This window comes from Erythrolamprus reginae, chromosome 1, assembly GCF_031021105.1.
Source record: "Erythrolamprus reginae isolate rEryReg1 chromosome 1, rEryReg1.hap1, whole genome shotgun sequence".
NCBI classification, from domain to species: domain Eukaryota; kingdom Metazoa; phylum Chordata; class Lepidosauria; order Squamata; family Dipsadidae; genus Erythrolamprus; species Erythrolamprus reginae.
In genome coordinates, this window is record NC_091950.1 from 110,498,319 (window position 1) to 110,519,465 (window position 21,147).

General features: G+C 37.3%; 1 protein-coding gene across 7 annotated transcripts in view; it reads left to right on the forward strand.

Annotated features, from left to right (window-relative positions):
- Nucleotides 1-19,844, forward strand: part of ANO5 (anoctamin 5) — a 79,875-nt gene extending 60,031 nt beyond the window's left edge. For all 7 annotated transcript variants that reach the window (XM_070761899.1, XM_070761856.1, XM_070761865.1 and 4 more), the window contains 7 exons: nt 842-1,011; nt 2,154-2,251; nt 3,698-3,828; nt 9,171-9,376; nt 10,319-10,500; nt 12,404-12,509; nt 16,545-19,844. In XM_070761899.1, coding sequence (XP_070618000.1) covers nt 842-1,011; nt 2,154-2,251; nt 3,698-3,828; nt 9,171-9,376; nt 10,319-10,500; nt 12,404-12,509; nt 16,545-16,769 — 1,118 coding nt within the window. In that variant the 3' untranslated portion in view covers nt 16,770-19,844. The remainder of the gene's footprint in view (nt 1-841; nt 1,012-2,153; nt 2,252-3,697; nt 3,829-9,170; nt 9,377-10,318; nt 10,501-12,403; nt 12,510-16,544) is intronic.
- The last annotated feature ends 1,303 nt before the right edge of the window (nt 19,845-21,147 follow it).

A 21,147-nucleotide genomic window follows, 5' to 3' on the forward strand; every position in this document is an offset into this window, starting at 1 on the left:
GTATGTTGCCTAATGGCTAAGCTTACACCAGTACGTTTTGTGTGTCCTTCTGCTGTATAGACTGAAATCATCAGCACATGAAAACACAACATGCATAACCTTTTCTGTCAGGATAAAATTCTTTGGGCTTCTTCTTCTTCAGGTATCCCCAGCCCTGGGTCCTATAAGCCTCACTTTCAGGGAATGATGGAATTTATAATCCATCTTATCTGGAGAATGGCAGTTTGCAGAAGGATATTTTATCCCTTATGGCTTTGCTCTTATATTATCTTACTTGTTTTCCAACTGTGTGATTGCTAATTCTTAGCTTGTACCTTCCTAAGAGCTGTGGGTTGAAAGGTGTTAATAATACTTTTATCTGACTGCAAGGGGAGCTCTCAGGAGGTTACTTCGGCAAAATTGCTTCTGTTTTCTCATGATTAACAATATCTGCCTCTTGACAAAAGGCAAGGAAGTTCTTCATGAGATGTCTCTCAAATATTATTTTGCTTGAATAAATGAAAGCTCTGTTTATATTTATATTGTGTATAAATGATAACAAGTATTTACTCCCAAAAATTGATTCTGTGCTAGTTAAATCACTTAGGAATGATAGCAACTTCATTTTCTTGTTCTGTACATATTACACTCTGTGGCAAAAGATAATTTATTCCTTAAGAAAATTTATATGGCCACCTAACTCATACATGGTGACTCTAAGTAGATTCATAGCTCTACCAATGCTCTCTTAGAGAAGTAAACTTTGTAATATTGAAACCTATTGTCATATTCCTGACGTTTCATAAACTTTGATGCTCCATAATATAAAGAGAATTAAATCCTTGTTTATTTTATCTTGCAGAAATACCAAGAACCCACTATGAATATGAAAACAGACTTACTATGAAGATGTTTCTCTTTCAGTTTGTCAACTACTACTCTTCATGTTTCTATGTAGCTTTTTTCAAAGGGAAATTTGTAGGATATCCTAGTTCTTATACATACATGTTCAATCGCTGGAGAAATGAAGAGGTACGTAATAACTTTTAAAATGAATTTTGAGGGGGGGAAAATCTTATCATGCTAAATACCTTGAAGTATAGAACGGAATTCCCCAACCATTCTAGGTTGGTGCCCAGGAGATTGAGGGAAAAGAGTGGATGGTTTTCTGGAAGGGGCAGAGGTTGCACGAGAAATTATGTGCTAAGAACACTCATAATGCTTACACAACTGGGGCCAGGAATGCCTGTAGTTGTCACATGAGTGAGACCATGAGCGCCTGACACCATCGCACAAGACGGCCATATTCCTGTGACACTTGAATTTCTCTAAACTCAAGATGATTCAGAAAATGTTTTGGTAACAAGTTTATTTCCTGAGTTAGAAATCTGCTTTAATCACAAGAAGAATATAAACTCAGAAGATAAAATAGTAAAAGTAGAGTGAAGGCAGAAATGGAAAATGATCCATATAGACAAGCAAATGGACAAACAAATATAACACATATTTCTTCATGGTGTTATTGGTGTAGCATGCATACTCTTTGACCATTTATATGTCCTCATTTTTTTTTGAAAGAAGAATAGCCAAAATACTGATTTTTTTTTAAAATGATTACGTACAATTCTCTATTGGTGAGGTTAAGGCACATGCTAAATGTGGTAGGAAATTGCATCTCCTTGACATGAGTTGTAAAATCTCTCCACTGATAAATCTTTCTGATTAATAGATCGATTTGATTGATTTGCATTCTATAGTCTCCCATCTTGGCAAGTGAGTCTGGGCAGCTGACAATTCAGAAACATATATTCCAATTAAAATCTTATAAACGTTTTAAAAGAATAAAAGCAGTAAAAAGCTAAAAAACATTAAAACATCAAATTCGAACACAAAAAACCAAGACATATGGCCTCTTAACAATATAACCAGGAGGCAGGGCCTTTGGTACATATAGCATCCCAGGCCTGGGAGCAAAGCCAGGTCTTTAAAGTTTTATGGAAGGCTAACAGCTAACATTTGATAGCTAAACAATGGGGAATATTTTCCTTTGTGCCGTTGAAAGAAGAAAGCAAGCTGCCCACACTCTATTGGTTTTTGAAATAACTTCTGTCTTATGTATCTCGCCATTACTCCTGAGGCATACCAAAGCACATTTTGTTTTATTTCTTTACCAGTGTGATCCTGCAGGATGCTTGATAGAACTGACAACCCAGCTCACCATCATCATGGCTGGCAAACAGATCTGGGGTAATATTCAAGAAGCTATAGTCCCGTAAGTAGCTTCTTTATTTATTTATTTATTTATTTGTTTGTTTGTTTGTTTGTTTGTTTGTTTGGATTTCTATGCCGCAGACTTAAGGCGGCTTACAAAAATAGGAATAAAATACAAAATACAGCAAAGGGAAACCCAAACATAAAATTAGTGCTAAAACCCCAGAGTTATAAGAACTAGACATTCACATTCATTCCAACCACAGTCTTACATTCATATCATCGGTCGGAGCAAAATGTTAATGCTTAACGGCTCCAGGCTTGCTGGCAAAGTGAGTTTTTATGACTTTGCAAAAGGCCAGGCAATGTGAATCTCCAGAGGGGGTTGATTCCAGAAGGCCGGTGCTGCCACAGAGAACGCTCTTCCCCAAGGTCCTGCCAACCAGCATTGCTTAGCTCAGTGATTTTCAACCTTTTTTTGAGCTGCGGCACATTTTTTACATTTACAAAATCCTGGGGCACACCACCAACCAAAATGACACAAAATGACACTCTAACACAGTTCATATTATACATATAGTTAATAATATAGTTTCTAAATGTATTTATACTCACTTAGTGTGAAACCTTGGCCTGTTTTGATGAACACAAAAGGGATATCCTAGCAGGAATGGTAGTTTGCGGACCCATGTTTAATTTTCCCATGGCACACCTGACCAATGTGCCGTGGCACACTGGTTGAAAAACACTGGCTTAGCTGACAGGGCCTGGAGAAGGCCAATTCTGTGGGACCTGACTGGCCTCTGGGATTTGTGAGGCAGAAGACAGTCCCATAAGTAACCTGGTCCAATTGGCAACCAATGCAGCTTGCGGAGTGATGGTGAATATGTGCATGCCTTGGGAGGCCCATAATAGCTCACACGACTGCATTTTGCACTAACTGTAGTCTCCCAACATTCTTTAAAGGTAGCCCAATGTAGAGGGCATTGCAGTAATCAAACCTGGAGGTGATGAGGGCATGAATTACTGAGCTATTTGTATGTTTAAAAGACGGTCTATTCATTCATTTGAACTTTGCCATCTTCTCTAGCTTAAGTGTAATGAATCAATTTCAATGTAATCTTTACAGATATCTTGACAGTACTATATTATCAGCTTTCAGATAACAACCATGCTGGTGTACAGGATCCTCTCTTTTTTCCAGATGCTAAGAATAAATCTGGCAGGGAATGGATCAACCGACACAGCTCTGCTGTCCTGTTCTACTTAGATGTAATCATAGGATTTAGACTGTAACTTTTTCTAACCCACATGAGAAATTTATAGTAATTTTTATAGCAGCTATATTGGAAAATACTTTACAGGAAGGGTGCCAAGAATCAAACACAATTGAATGGGGGGGGGGGGGGGCTGAAAATATATGCGGTGTCAATTCATAGAATTATATGATTTTGCTTTAAAACAAACAAACTATTGCAACAGTGATTTCTGTTTTTCCACTATTTAGCTGGATCTGTAATTGGTGGGGTCGTCGAAAGGCAAGGAGCAATCCAGAGAATTTATACAGTCGATGGGAGCAGGATCATGATTTGCAGAGATTTGGACCATTGGGTCTCTTCTATGAATACCTAGAAATGGGTAAGCAGAAAAGACAATGACAAGTAGCACTGGGTAGTACAGCAGTCCCCAACCAGTATTGGGCTGCAGCATGGATGATCCAGTATGCTGTCCTAGCCTAAAAAATGGAGATTTGCACGCATCTCTTTGCCTCTGATGCGTGTATGCCTGTGCCTGCCTGCGATTCGTCTTCTGTGCATCTGCGAGGACACTCACACATGAGATTTCATCAATTTTCAACTTTTTTTTTGCCTGCTTGAAAATTGGCGAAATCATGCACGCACGAGCATGTTCGCATGAGATTTTGCTTCCTGCGCATACGCAGAAGTAGAATCTCACACAAGCGCACTCTGGATGTGTGCACGCTCGCACCGGATCACCAGGAGCGCCCCACTAGCGCCAGGCATGGGGAGCCCTTCATTGACCCCAAAATGTGGTCCGCAGCCCACTACATGCCACGGGCTAATCACCACTGAGCCATGTGAATGGCCAGCCAGTGCACACATGGCTCCACTCATGCAAGCATCAGAGCCATAATTTATAGCCATTCTTGCAGGAGCCATGTTGTGGCACTCATGGCTTCTCTCATGCAAGCATTGCCGCAAACATGTGTTCATGAGCATTCGCCCCTCTCAAAATCATCCCCTCTTTCCTTCCCCCCCCCATTTTGGGCTGCCAATCTGAAACTCTGGTATAGTGAATAAGGATGACACATGAACTCACTTCTGTTGGCTGAAATGCTATATGCATTAAGAGCATTTCACATACACCTTTGGCAGCTTTGACTTACTCTTTGAGTAAAGAGGGGGATAAATCTATTCTTTAGAAGGTATTTATTTATGCAATTATTTATTCAAATTTAAGTGCTGCCCAACTCACAATAACTGTAATGTGGTCCTGTATATAGAAGAGATGTAAAGAACACATTTTTTTAAGCAACTGCCTCCTTTAATTTATGGTTCATGGTTAGGAAAGTGATGAAAAACTAAATTGTAAGCAGTCTGTACTTCGCAAGTCTGTAAAGCAAACAAAAGCTCAAGTAAGATCATAAGCACAGTCATGGTTTAATTTCGGGACCACCTTGTTTAATAACCAAAAACTGTGGCCTCTAAATGAGAACTACCTTCTTTGTACATGAAATACTTATGAGATTCTATGGACCTCTGGGAGTTCTAATAATGTTGTCTGCTTTTTCCTTCAGAACATGTTTACAATTCCTTTGTTGTTATGGTACTAGGATAGCAATTTCATATTGAATCCTCATTCTGGGGAGTGGGAGAATTGTACTTAACAATTTTTATTTTCAAATCAAGAGAAAAAATGCCACACTCATCTTCCTTGTTTTAAAGAATCAAAGATTCTAAAGAAAATTAATATAAGGAATACTAGCTTTCAAAAAAAAGAGTATACATTAAGAAATAGCATTGGAGAAACACTACTTTGCTGTGTTCCATCCAGAGTCACATTATGGATGGCTATATAAATTTGAAATAAGATAGATAGAACAAAAGACAGATAGACAGATCCAAGACTCATAACGCCAACATCTCCTCACCCACAAGAGGACAAAAGACTGAAATTCTAGGAAGAAAGCTGAAGAACTTAGAGGGTGAAATAGGGTTCATCCAATCCATTGAAAGACCCTGAATAGGGAATTAATATTGCAAATGAATGGCTAGTTACCTGAGTGTTGCTCATGGAAGAGATTTGGTTTCTGGGAGCATGGTCTGAATAACATGGATGGTGAAGTGCTGGTACATTAACCACAGATTAATAAAATAATAACATCTGATAAAAACCCGTGCACTGCAAGAGTGAGTGGGAAAGTAACTAAACTAGGTCTTATTTAAATTGCTCAATGAACAATCAGAACATTGACTCATACATTTCACGGCTCTTTCATTAAAGCTGCCACTGTGAAAATAAATAGTTGAGTTTGAATTCTAATTACAGGGAGGCAAATACAATTTTATATGTATAAATGAAATCTGCTGAAATGGTTCCTCATGCTTTGAAATACAGCAGTTCAAGGATGCAGTTTGTTCAAAAGGAAAAAAAACGTGTAAAAAGGGAAAGAGAATTTGCACTGTATTTTTGCCTGAACAAATGTTTTAAAATGTTGATATGGCTATTGTATTGTGCCCTATTTCTAAGCTGTTTAGATGTTGAAAACAGAAAGAAAGCATCTGAAATGTTTTCAAACTAATCCATTAAAAATGCAATTTATTTTTTTAAAAAGAACCTTTCATGATAAAAAATGTCCTTGATAATGGAATGTTATTGGAATGGAATGCCAGGATTGGCCACATAGAGGCACTCAGAGTTAAGAAAATAGAAGTTTATATAATAGAGGTCTAGACAGCTCAAGGATACTCTCAGAAAACTAGAAATTGATGTAATGCAGAGTGTTTTAAATTCTGCCCTAAGAAATTTTACAATCTAAAATAAAGAACCTTGATAAAGGGTGAATATGCATATATGACTGGAGAAACTAAACACATTTCTGCTCATGTAATGGGTTTTGGCTTAATGGTAAGCAGATGTCCTGGATAATTATACTAATGATGCTTTTCATTAAAAAGTCTTTTTCATAGAACAAATTTTAAACTTTGCCTTGAAATCAAATATAGTGATCCCCTGGTTATTGCGTCCCCGACCATTGCGAACAGGCTAATTTGCGATTTTTCAACCCGGAAGTCAAAACACCATCTGCGCATGCGTGCCCTTTTTTTCTATGGGCACGCATGCGTAGATGGCGCCGGGCAGATCAGCTGCTGGGCGGCTTCCCTGGGTCTTCCCCCTCTCCCCCCCCAGCACCCGCTCGCCCGCCGTTTGCCCGGCCACCCGCCGTTCGCCGCTCGCCCGGCCTTCGCCCGGCGACCCGCCGTTCGCCCGCCGTTCGCCGCTCGCCCGTCCTTCGCCCTTCGCCCGGGAAGTTCGCCAGGAGTCAGCGGAGAAGCGGCGCGCCTGTTTTAAAACGATCAGAGCCGGCCTGGGAGGGCTTTCCAGCAACCCCCGAGCCCCCAACCCGGGCTCGGGGGTTGCTGGAAAGCCCTCCCAGGCCGGCTACGATCGTTTTAAAACAGGCGCGCCACTTCTCCGCTGACTCCTAAAGCGGGGAAGTTCACCAGGAGTCAGCGGAGAAGCGGCGCGCCTGTTTTAAAACGATCGGAGCCGGCCTGGGGGATCGGAGCCGGCCTGGGGGATCGGAGCCGGCCTGGGGGGGCAGCAGCAGCGAGGAGTTTGCGTGGGTGGCGGGGAAACCCCAATCTTCGGCTCAGATGGTGTTTTTACTTCCGCAGCGCTACTTCGCGAAAACCCGCTCGTTGCGGAGGGTCCTGGAACGGAACCCCCGCAATGATCGGGGGATCACTGTATACCTAAGTGAAGACGCTTTAGATAGAAAGTTGGATGACACATATACAGAAAATAGAACCTACAGCTTATGAAGACAAGCTATTCCATTAGTTGATTGCTGTAACTTTTTCTCTTTTACTCTTTACTTCTAGGTTTTTTTCTCTGCTTGGTTAATTTCCATCCATTGTTTCTTGTCTTGCATTTAGGTGTTTGGAAAATACTTTGACCCCCTTCATCTTTATAGTATTGGAATGCTATAATATTGGAATGCTAATGGATTAAATAAATAAATAAAAATTTCAATTTATTTATTTTATTTAATTAGATTTGTATGCCGCCCCTCTCCGAGGACTCGGGGCGGCTCACAGCATATATAAAAACAAAACAATAATGTAAATCCAATTAATACTACAATTTAAAAACAATTTAAAAGAAAAAACTTATCAACCAAACATTCAGCAATTATACTTAAGGCATTCAGTGGTCATGGGGAAGATCTAAAAGTCTCAAGCCTAGCAGCAAAGATGAGTTTTTAAGCTATTTCGGAAGGCAAGGAGGGTGGGGGCAGTGCGAATCTCTGGGGAGAGTTGATTCCAGAGGGCCGGGGCTCCCACAGAGAAGGCTCTTACCCTAGGTCCCGCCAGCTGTCATTGTTTGGTCGACGGGACCCTAAGGAGGCAAACTCTGTGGGACCTCACCGGTCGCTAGGATTTGTGCGGCAGAAGGCGGTCTCGGAGATAATCTGGTCCTGTGCCATGTAGGGCTTTATAGTTCATAACCAACACTTTGAATTGTGCCCGTAAACTGATTGGTAGCCAATACAGTCCACAGAGTGATGATGAGATGTGGGCATTTCTTGGAAGGCCCAAGACTGCTCGCACGACTGCATTTTGGACAAGTTGAAGTTTCCGAACACTCTTCAAAGGTAGCCCCATGTAGAGAACATTGCAGTAGTCAAGCCTCGAGGTGATAAGGGCATTGGTGACCGTGAGCAAAGACTCCCTGTCCAAATAGGGCCGCAACTGGTGCACCAGGCGAACCTGGGCAAACGCTCCCCTCGCCACAGCTGAAAGATGGTGTTCTAAAGTTAGCTGTGGATTGAGGAGGACACCCAAGTTGCGACCCCCGGGTGATGGACGGACAGATGGACGTGTCCTTGGGAGGCAGTACCCACAGCCACTCCGTCTTGTCTGGATTGAATCTGAGCCTGTTGGCACCCATCCAGACTCTGACAACCTCCAGACACCGGCACATCACTTCCACTGCTTCGCTGAGTGGACATGGAGTGGAGATGTACAGCTGGATGTCATCAGCGTACTGATGGTAACCTACCCCATGCCCTTGGATGGTCTCACCCAGCGGTTTCATGTAGATATTAAACAGCAGAGAGGACAGAACCAACTCCTGAGGAACCCCACAAGGTAGGGACCTAGGAGTCAACCTCTGCCCCCCCCACTAACACCGACTGTGATCGACCAGAGAGGTAGGAGGAGAACCACCATAAAACAGTGCCTCCCACTCCCAACCCCCCCAATCAGTGCAGAAGGATACCATGATCGATGGTATCGAAAGCCGCTGAAAGGTCAAGAAGCACCAGGACAGAGGATAAACCCCTGTCCCGGGCCCGCCAGAGATCATCCATCAAATAGTATAAAAGTTTTTATACTATTTATAAATAGTATAAAAGTTTTATGTTCTAATCAATTTACACTTCATTCATAAATAACTGCCGCTAACTTAACTTCATCTATTTTAATAAGAACATATAATTTCTGGAGCTTTGAGAAGTGATTCAACTTTAATGAGGTCAGAATAGTGAGTTGCGGTTTGAGATCAAAACATTTGCATATCTCAAATAATTGCTTGCACTTAACTTTATTGATTATTCTTGCACTTAACTTTATTCATGAATGTTTCTAATAGTGTTAAGTACAGTATATGAATCTCAAATATAACTTTTCATAGGTTTAATTCAATTCTTTATCTGCTATTTTCTATCCATACAGTCATTCAGTTTGGATTTATTACTCTGTTTGTGGCCTCTTTTCCTTTGGCACCCCTACTTGCTCTAATGAACAACATCTTGGAGATTAGAGTTGATTCTTGGAAACTTACAACTCAGTTTCGAAGGCCTGTGGCAGCCAAAGCTCATAGCATAGGCATTTGGCAAGAAATCTTAAATGGGATGGCTATCTTGTCTGTTGTCACAAACGTAAGTAAACAAAGCCAACAATAGACAAAACTATTAATAAGAGCTCTTCGAACAGCTAGATCTTAAAAGTAGTGTGGTTCCTTATTAATTTCTTATTTTAATAATTCCTGACTATATTTCTAAAAAGTGATTAATACTGAGATAATCAATCTGTGGTTCTTCTGATGCTATTGTTCAGTATATGTACCACCCTGAGAAAAGGGAAAATAAGATCTGGTGTGTGACATTTGGAATGTCACAGTCTGCAATTCTTAGACTAATAAGTATATTCCAACAAAATCAGGTTTTCTTACAGAAACAAAGTTTCCATCTAGATAAATTTAACTTCAACTGCATTTTATTTATTTATGAAAAAATCATATCTCATTTTTTTAGAACAGAAATTTCAAGCCCTTGCTTCTGATTTTAATGACTCAGAACTATGATCACAGATTGATTAATTCAGTTTGTATCTACTTTTATGTTTAGCTAGATGCTCAGGGAAAAACAGAAGTAAAATACGACTTTCCAAATACCGAGACACAAAGTTAAAAACAATTAGCACGCAAGAGTAATCTCTCCAACCTATGTGGTAAAAATCACTTGAGGAAGGAACTCGTCAATCTCCCACTCCTTGAAGCCGGAAACAGGCTTGTGTGTTTTGTTAGGTTTTAAAATTAAATTGGAAACATTTCATGTTTGTGAAGCTATTGTTCTTCTTCTGTTCCTGGTGTCATTACTTTAGGTTACTAATGGTAAACATGGGTAAATATGGGCAAAACCTTTTAAATCATCAAAGCCACTAGTTTTGGCCTTTTTGAGAGATTAACATAGATATGACATGCAGAATATCTTAATTGTAAATCAATTTATCCTTTATCACCTGGTGGTTAATCAGATAACATGCATAGAATATAAAAAGATATATCTTAATTAACATAAATAACCAATTATTTCCTACAGGCTTTTATTGTTGCCTTCACATCTGATATGATTCCTCGATTGGTATACTATTATGCCTATTTTGTGAATCCTGATTTACCCATGTCTGGATACATTAATAATAGTCTTTCAGTATTCCAAATCTCAGATTTTCCTGAAAAACACAAACCTGAACAGAGTCCAGGCAAATTTACCAGTTGCAGGTTAGTTGCAATTCTTCCATTTTATGCTTTATATTGATATAAATATAATAATTATACATGTTGTAATATCAGTTGTGATTTTCTGATCTTTATACATATATTCTGTTGACATCTTTATGAACTGTCTAGCTGTCAGTTCAATGAAACTGGAGATGGTTGCAGACAAGATGCCTTTATAGTAATTAATATGAGAAATATCAGTGATGGAAATAGGGAAATGTAATTATTTGAATTGTTAATAAATTTAATTCAATTGTAATGCTAAGATATTCCTATGGCTTGTGCCACTTAATTATCTGAATTCATATCAGATAATAGACATTAGTTTGATGGTCACAGAGTTTAAACTTGGTTTACAAACCATGATTTTGACCAGCAATTTTGAATCAAGAACTGGTTTATTCTTGGCTTGAATTTGTAACTCATGTGAGCCTTTGTCAGTCTCTACAACCAGAGGACAAATATAGCTAGAAAGGTTGCATTAACACAATTCTACTGTTTGTTGTTCCTCTTTCTCCAACAAGCTCAAAACATAAGTTAAAACATATTTTCTCTCATGAACTGCAACAAAATACACAGAGTTAGCATATACTGTACTCAATTAAGAAAATTACTGTATTTTAAAGACACCCTATCTTAAAAAATTACAGCATATTTTAAAAATCTCACACAAAGGAATAACAACCTCCATCCCCAAATCTAAAAATTTCCCACTGCAGGTCTCTTCTGTAGATACCACATCCATCAGTAAAACAAACAAACAAAAAGGGGCACACAACCATACAAATCAGTCAAATCATACAAATCCAGGAAACTACACACCTATCATCCTGACCTCAATACTAGGGAAGATTTTGGAAAAGATAATTAAACAACGAATCAATGAACACCTAGAAACAAACAAAGTAATAACTAAACACCAACATGGATTTGTCAAAAACAGATCATGTCAGACTAATCTTATAACATTCTTTGACAAAGTGACAAAATTACTGGACCAGGGGAATGCCGTTGATGTGGTTTACTTGGACTTCAGCAAGACTTTTGACAAAGTAGACCATAACCTACTACTAAATAAACTAGAAAAATATGGGATGGACAGCAACACCTCCAGATGGATTCAAAATTGACTAACTAACCGCACTCAATGTGTAGTGCTCAATGGAACTACATCTATATGGAGGGATGTCTCCAGTGCTACCAGTTTGGGCAAACCGGGAGGAACCCACTTCTGAAATGCACATGAGATGGATGATTGTTGCACAGCGCATTTTTCCAGAGTCTGAGCAAAGATAATTTATTATGTGTACTACTTTTAAGCTTAAATATTCCCCCGTAGTCTCAGTTTCCTTTCTCTCCAGCATTCTTGTCCCACAGATGTCTCATTATGTCTGGTAGAATAGCCTTTCAGTAATTATTTGATTTTCCATAGTTTTTCCCATGGAATTTAGTGTAACATGAAAGGGTTGCCATATTTGTGTTGTAGCTTTTTACTATCTACCATCTCTGTTTCTTTGTTGGTCATATATTTGTCCTATGCAATGATGTCTTTTAGCATTTTTTTTTCTTTTCCACTTGTAGTGTAGAGCCTACTACTACTCATCTTGTATTCTATTGTTCATTGATGCCACCCCATGTTTCACACAGTGCTATCCAGTTCACCTTGTGCTCTCTTTTAATATGTGCACTTTTCCCCTTGTAAATATATTCTCACATTTTGGCTTTTGCTATGCTTGAACAAATGAGAAACATGAGTCAGATTTTGTACTGAAAAAACAAAACAATAACATCGGGATCAAAAGTCCTCCTAACTGACAGCTTTATGTGAATATAAATGCCACAGCAATTGTAATCTTCTGTGCTTCAGAGTAGCTGCTCACCTTTAGATGTTTATATTCAACAGGTACAGGGATTATCGATATCCACCAGATCATGAGAAGCAGTACATGCACACAATGCAAGTCTGGCACATCCTGGCCGCAAAAATGGCTTTTATAATTATTATGGAGGTAAAATGTTTTTATGATTATTGTTAAGTTCTGCTGCTCTCCTCTCCTAAAATTAATATGCTGATATTGAGTTATAGTTAAGGTATATATTTTATATTGTAGTACTTTCAAAAAAATTTCATGGTATGCTGAAGCCTGATTCTACAGTTGCTGAAATTCATTTTTTCCTCGTTAATCTGCATTCAGTACTCCATAATGACAAAGTGAAAACGTAATTTTAGAAATATCTGTAAATGTATTCGAAAGAACAAACTGAAATATCGCCTTGGCATAAGTATTCAGACCCTTTGAAAAAAACATGAAAATTAGCTCAGGTGCCTCCCATTTCTCTTGATAGTTGCTGACATGTTTCTACACCTTGAATGGAGTCAACCTGTGGTTAATTAAATTGATTGGACATAATTTGGAAAGACACATACCTCTCTATAGAAAATGTCACAGTTGCCAATGCATACTGTAGCAGAACAAAAGTCATGAGATCAAAGGAACTGCCTGCAGAGCTCAGATGCAGGATTATTGCAAAGCACAGATCTGGGGAAGACTACAATAAAATTTTTGCTTGCACTAAAGGTTCTTAAAAGCACAGTGATCTTCATAATTTTCAAATGGAAGAGGTTTGGTACGGCCGGGACTCTTCCAAGAGCTGGTCACTTGGTTAAACTGAGCAATTGGAAAAGAGCCTTATTCATTCATTCACTCACTCACTCACTCACTCATTCACTCACTCACTCACTCACTCACTCACTCACTCATTCACTCATTCATTCATTCATTCAGATTTATAGGCCGCCCATCTCATGATGGACTCTGGGTGGCACACAACAATAAATTACTTAGTAAGAAATGATCAAGTGATCAAGAACCCGATGATCACTCTGACTGAGGTCCAGAGATCTGTACAGAGATGGGACAAAGTTCTAGAAGGACAACCATCACTGCAGCCATCCACCCACTCTTCTGGGCTTTGTGGAAGAGTAACTAGATGAAAGCCTTTCCTCAATGCAAAATAGATGAAACCTCACTTGGAATTTGTAAAAAAAAAAGCACCTGAATGATTCTCAGACTGTGAGGAACAAACTAAGTAGGCTTTCATCTGTTTTGCATTGAGGAGAGGCTTTCATCTAGTTACTCTGCTATAAAGCCCAGGTCAGTGGAGGACTTTGTTTTGATAATATGGGAATTGAAATCCTGGTACAATTTGATGCTTAATTATGAAATAATTAGGTACACAAAACTGCCCAGAGTTATGAATGGGTGTTTGTAAAATCTGGAAATTGTAAGTCAGTAAATACACAAAGATCGCCCAGAAAGTAATGCACCACATTTTTTTCTTCAACAATTATTTATTGAACACAATGAAACTTACACACAAGAAAGAATGATGTTTCTTCTACACTCCCTATTTTTCCACATAATCTGTCCTGTTCTATGGCCTTCCTCCAGCGAGATACAAGAACATGTATGCCCTGTATGCCACCACTTATTCTGCTCACGAAGCCATTTCTGCACTGTGCAAATCACCTCTTCGTCATTCTCAAATGGCATCCATTCAGATCCATGCAGATTCTCCATTAACTGTACACAAATGCTTGTGAATGCTCCCAACAGTTTCTTTCTTTGCAGTGAGAAATTCAATGATGACACGCTGCTTGTAACATACATCACTTGCAGATGCCATTTTGAAACACTGAAACACTATCTGTCTGAAGAAATGCAAAATTTACACACGCACCCCTGACAATTCAGTTATAATGTATATCCAAAGTTTCGCATTCATACCATTACTGTAGCCTGAGGGAGGGAAATGGTGCATAACCTTCTGGGCGACCCTCGTATGAAAGTAAAACCTCATTTTACTTCTAGTTCATTAGTATTTACCGCTTACTAATTATTGCTAAATTATATACTATTATTTTCTATGTATCTTCAAAAGCTAGATTTTTACTGGATTTTGTGCACCCCCCTTCCAAAAACACCCTGGTTGGCTTACAATATTTAAAAGAATAAGAAATAAGACATGCTGGACAAAACATCTTAAATAAAATACTTAAAAAATTCAATAGGACATCACAAAACTTCTAATCCCAGGCTTGAGAACAGAGCTAGATTTGAAGATACTTTCAGAGTGCTTGCAGCTTGGGACTCATACATATCTTGGGGATGAGATTTGGGTGTTGCAATACAGAAGGCACATTACTTGGTCCCCAAACGTGGCAATTTTAAGACTTGTGGACTTCAACTTCCAGAATTCTGGGAGTTAAAGTCCACAAGTCTTAAAGTTGCCAAGTTTGAAGATCTCTGCACATGATGATCATGTTTAACTGAGGAAGCCTGACATGCAGTCATGCTGCCCAAATATACCAAACAAAACTGGAGTTAGGCGGTCCCTCAAATTACACAACATTATTTCATGAAGGGCTTTATAGGTGATTTCCAGCACCCAGAATTACAGCCAGTGCAACTTGTGTAGCAGCAATGATGTAGGTAGCAAAGAACCTGCATGTGTATATGCATGAATAAATGGGTTTAGGTACTGGAGTACAAATGAGGAAGCTAGAGTTCTAATCCTACCTTAAGCATGGAAGTCAGCTGGATGTCTTTGCACCAGTCATTATTTCTTAGCCTCAGGAAACAGCATGGCAAACCATTTCCAAAAAATGTAGCATGTACACAAACCCACTGATATACTGGTATATACTGGTATACACACATGCATACTACAAAACATTTCAGGCACTCAGTAAATAATGTATTTGAAATGAGACTTGTGTCAAAAAGTTGCATTTGGAGTATTTTTGCACAGGCTGCTGGCTAGCTAACCATGCAATTCTGGATTATCATGCTTCTTTTCATTAGTGGAGGCAATAAGGGAAAAGGACAAAGGAAACAAAATATGCATTATTATGTTTGGATACAAATACATAAAGGCAGAATTTGCATGATGACACCACTGCCTGTGTCATTTTGGCACCCACAATTCTATGCCTCCTTTGTTCTGGCTTCTCTCAGTCAGTCAATATTTTAAGGTCATTGAACATGTGAACTCTTGTCCCCCATTAAGATATGAAACATAGGCAAATCTATGAACAACTACCATGCATGAACTTATAGATGCATTGTTCTGCAAGCTCAAGGGTTCTCCACAATCATCTTCCTTTTGAGCATGATCATTTTACTACATAAAGATTGTAGTATTTAGACAACTGAATTTGCTCCCAGCATATGCAATATGGCACTTTATTGTTACATTGAACTTGCACCACCAAACTTAGATCTTCTACTTTTGTGAGTGAATAACTCACTCAGGAGTGCTTTTAAATGAGGGAGGCCATTTAAGTTTTACTGATTCAAGTTACCGTATTTTTCAGAATATAAGATGCAACTTTTTCCTCCATAAAAGAGACTGAAAATCTGGGTGTGTCTTATACTCCAAATATAGCTTTTTAAAAGCTTTTCTTTTCAGGTGCTAATCTTCCAAGCTTGCAGCAGTTTTTTTTATTCCTACTCCTTCCAAAAGCAGTTTTTTCCTGCCCTAAATCTTTGTAGGCTTGTTTTCATTCCTATTCCCTCTGAAAAAGGCTTCTTCAGTCCTAACTAGGAGATAAAATAATGTGCAGAAACTGAACAGAATAAGCAAGCTAGCCAGATGAATATCTGTTAGGTAGATTTTCCCTGCTATTTTCCTCCCCCAAAACTAAGGTGCATCATATATGCTGGTGCGTCTTATATTCTGAAAATATGGTAAATTGCAATGGCAGTAGGGACTTTCTTTTATAAATCATGTATCCAACGAATTCACTGGTAACATTAAAATTGGTGCAGAAGAAAGGCATAAATATTTGTTTAAAGTTCAATTCAATTCAATTCAATTTATTAGATTTGTATGCCGCCCCTCTCCGAAGACTGAAGTTGCAGAAGTACTAAACTTTACTTAGCCAAGTGCACATTGCAAACATTTAAAACAATGAAGGAGAAGTGACGCCATGTTTCCATAACTTCTTTTTATGTATTCTTCTCTTTTGTGTTCTCTTCCAGCATGTTGTCTTCATTGTAAAATTCTTTGTGGCCTGGATGATTCCAGATGTCCCCTCTGAGGTGAAGGCTAAAATAAAACGTGAGAAGTACTTAACACAAAGAATCTTACATGAGCATGAGCTCAATAAACTGAAACAGAAGTTGTGTGAAGGTACGACCTGTGCCAGCATGGAAAAGGAAGTCCTAGCTAGTGAAGGAATAGTGGAGTTATCAGAAGCCATGTGACTCGAAGACATGTAACTCAAAGAGTGTCTCTTTGCCTGGAATTCAAGCCTGTGAAAGTTGTTTGTCCAGAATCTCCAATGAGCTCTATCCATAGTATGCCTTGAAAGCTTTCTGGTGTTTTTAACCAATCTACTTCCTAAAAACATTTAGGAAGAAGACAATATGGTTTGACTGTTGGGCAGTCAACAGACCTTTTTTCTCCCTTTGTTTGGGCTCTTTAATTTTGAAGGCTTCAGCTTATGGCACGGCATTCTCTCTTCCACTGCCTTGTCTTTGTAAGACTATGCTTTCTTGGAAATGCTACTATCTTAAGTGCTTTTGTAATGAATGGTTCCCAGATTTCTGTGATGTAAGCAGGAGTTCAAAGTCATAAACTGCCAAGACTGAAAAGGACTTCCCCCTCGTTAGGTTTGAAGAGTTGCCAAGAAAGATATAACATTCTCCTAACCCAGATTTGTTTTTTAAATGAATACATGTATAAATCAAATGATAAGGCCAAGAATCTGATGTGAGGTCTTCCACTTATTGCACGGTCAACTTATGGTGCTACAGATGGAAAGGAAATTATGTTATTTTATTGTCATGATATTTTGAAGAACACCACAGATTAGGCTAGCCCTTACTCATTTTAATATGCCTGTTCCTAAATTTAAAGTCATACTCAGCCTATTAATAACTGTTACCTTTGGCGCAATTGAGAGGATATAGCAAAACAAGAACATATATATATTTGCCTTGCTCAGTATTAAATAAGTACTATTCTGTAACTCTGCTTGCCCATAGGAGCTATTGTGTTCTTTTTAAGCTTTGGTCTTCATAAGGTATTCAAGCATTTAATAATTGGAAAATTTTACGCATATCTTGAATACATTTGTGTTGCACAAATATGCACCTTTAAATGCCTTTTTTGAGGTGGACAGTCCATTTGCCTACTTTTAAAGGCTCAAATAATTGAATTATGGATTATTTTTAATTCGGGTACAATTAGAATTTGGATTATTTTCTAAATCAAAACTCAAAACCAAAAATAATGTGAAATTCAGTTAGAAATTATTTGATAAAAACCCAAACCACTGATTTGATATGAATTTTTGTCCACTAATATGCTATTTTAACATGTTTAAATATTAAAATAGCTTATTTTCAAATATTTAAAGAAGGGCTACCAGCAAAGCCATTTCCTGTGATTTGCCTTAAAAGTTTATCTATTTCTTTGTAAAGAGTATGTATCCTTAGTAATTAATGAATGAAATATTATGCACATTGTTGTTGTCAGAGTCCCAAGGTTAAGAAATTGTGATTGTTTAAATATTGTAAAGGAATGTAACTTTAGAAGGGGTATGTTAAAACAATTTTGCAGATTTATTGTCTTATTTATCAATTTTGTGTGTCTTATGTATGTGAAATTAATTGTAAGCCTTTTACATTGGGTTTCCTTGTTTTGTTATATAATTTTAAAGAAGTACAATTATTTTTGAAAATTCACTACAATTTTATAGCCAAATCTTTTTTGCCATTGCTTAGTGCCTTGTGTATATCACTTAAGAAGCAAAGAATGGATGTGAAAATGTTACTTTTCTTAATTATATAGCATAATGTGATATACAAATCAGTTCATAAGTATCATGAGCTTAGCAGCTTTTATACTCAATCATGTCTATCAGCAACTTATTCAGATAGGAGCACGTTGGGATAATTCTTTATAATCCATTTGAATTGTAATCAAGGAATATAAACATTACTAGATTTGTCAGTCAAAACGAAGCATGTTGGACATCACATTTCACAATGATGAAGTATTTGTACCAATCAGCTGTTAAATATTGGAAATGCCAGTCAACATGTGAATTAGAATTTTTTGTTTCTGATAGTAAAAGAAGCAAAATTATACCCTCAAAATACTATGGAAAATATTTAATCAATGAAAATATTCTTTTTGAGATCTAAAATCTAAAAATAAAAATAATCTAAAAATAAAAACCTGAAATCTAAAAATAACTATTTAGAATGATACTATGTGTCATTTAATTTTTTGCTCAAATTTTCCTGATTTAAATCATTTTATAGGTTTTGAATAATATTAACACAGCATCAGAGCAAAGTAGTATTTGGATTTCAAAACAGATTTCAAAATTGGTATCAAATATTTTGCATCTTCCATCTTTTTTCATATGCAAATACAAAAAAAATCTTTGCACTATGCGCTATGCTGCATAGTGATTCTGATTAGGATAAACAGCAGCATAATACTTTCAAAGATTGGATTTCAGTAACCATCATCCTCTCATCCAGTATCTTATTTATGCTTAAATCATAGAATCAGTGCATAATTTATGGTGTTGGATGTTTGGGAAAATAGTATGATGATAATAATTATTGTCTTTTGAATTGTACCGAGAATTAACCTTACCATCTTTCAGAGATTTTGAATCAATTTTTTATCATCCTAAAACAGCCTTGTTTTTCGTTACTATTTATAATTAGTTTAATGTGCTAAAGAATACCATTTTAATGCAAAAAATATATGTATGGCTAAGATAAAAAATATGTAATGTGAATTTCAATTTGCCAAAGAATGCATTGCAATCACCAAATGTCTATATAGGTAGCCATGGACTCACCCACTTCATAACTGAACATCACTGCTTCTTTCTTTACCAATGTTCTTATAAAACCAAATGGACAATATTCAGCATTTGTATCAATGCTATATTGAAATCCTTGTCATAACACTTTATGGAGCAAACAGTACATCTAACACTATCCTGGTTTCATGAATTATCATTAAAATCTCTCTTTGTATTTAAGGTGTGAAACATTTGTAGGTTTGTTTAAGTTTTTAATGTGCCTTTCTAAACATTTTGTATTACATTCAGATTTTTTAAAGAAATGACATACAAAGAGAAAGAGTGAAATAATATGTGATTGTGTCATATTCCACCATATGTTGTTATTTCACAAGTTCAGATCATTTTCACAAAAGCATTTGTTTTTGTTTCTCTATTCTCTGTCCAGGGTCACTGAAAGCAGGGAAATGGGTAAACAATATTTAAAATAAATGTATCTTAAAGTGTTTATTCCATTGCTGTTTGAGTCATATATGTATCCCAAAGCCAGAGCAGTATATATATAGTGCACCATATTTTCAAACATTTTTTTTCCCCTTGGCTCATTTGGAAAAAAAAAAGTAATTGGTTTTTAATTTGTACATAAATGCTACCTTGAATCTATATGTTTTTGTCTATAATGAATCCCATTATATTCACTGATGATCACTTTCTTGTATGTATGGAATTGCAACTACAGTTCCAGAATTCATTGGCTATATACTGGTTCAATGATTGGCATGAATTTTCCATAAAAGTTGTTTTCAAGAAAAAAAATGGGAAGGAGAAGGAAATGGAACCCACATCTTAAAAGATTGAAAAGAATAACCTGCCAATTTTAGAGCTACCAGAGTTGGTTTGCAAAAATCTAGTTAGGTTAGGTTAGGTTTATTGGATTTATATGCCGCCCCTCTCCGTAAACTCGGGGCGGTTGATTCGATTCTCTTAACAACAGAATTTAACTTGCTTGTATCTTTCTGCTTCCTTCTAGTGTCATCCATATTTATGTAGCCTTAAACATGCATACATAGTATACTTCCGTCAGTGTCATTTTACCAGTTAAATACTTTTTCTGATCTGCTAGAACAATTTTAATATGGACTGCAGTAAACAAAATTTCCTACCTCCCAACTTGTGTTGAGTTGTTAATGCATACTGTCCCATGGCTCATACACCATATTATGCAAATACCATGTTGGGATAGTTTGAAATGTGTATTTTGTTTTGCAAAGTTAACTTTCAAGTACTGCTTGAAAGTTAAGTACTGGTCTCTCAGGGTTTTTGTGGTGCAGATTTGATATCCTATCTAAACCACCCAAATTGCATTGATCTCATGTACTACGTGCTACAATTAAGCAGAATACATATGGCTATCCTTTAGTGCATGTTGGACCTAATCGTGATCCACTCATGCATAATACACATACATCTTTTATAAATTTATTTATTGATTTATTTATTTATTAAATTTGTATGCCACCCCTCTCCGTACACTCGGGGCGGCTCACAACAGTAATAGGAAAAAAAAACCAATGTAGAATACAAATCTAATAATTAAAACTAAAAACCCATAATTTAAAAAACATGCACACAACATACCATACATAAACAATATAGGCCTGGGGAAGTTATATCAGTTCCCCCATGCCTGTAAAGTATCTATATGAAAACAATGTCTGTTTCTCAGTGAGAAAATATATTTCACAAATCTTAGGTATAGGTAAAATTCAGGTAAAATCCAAATAAAGTTAAAGATACTACCAAATATTTCA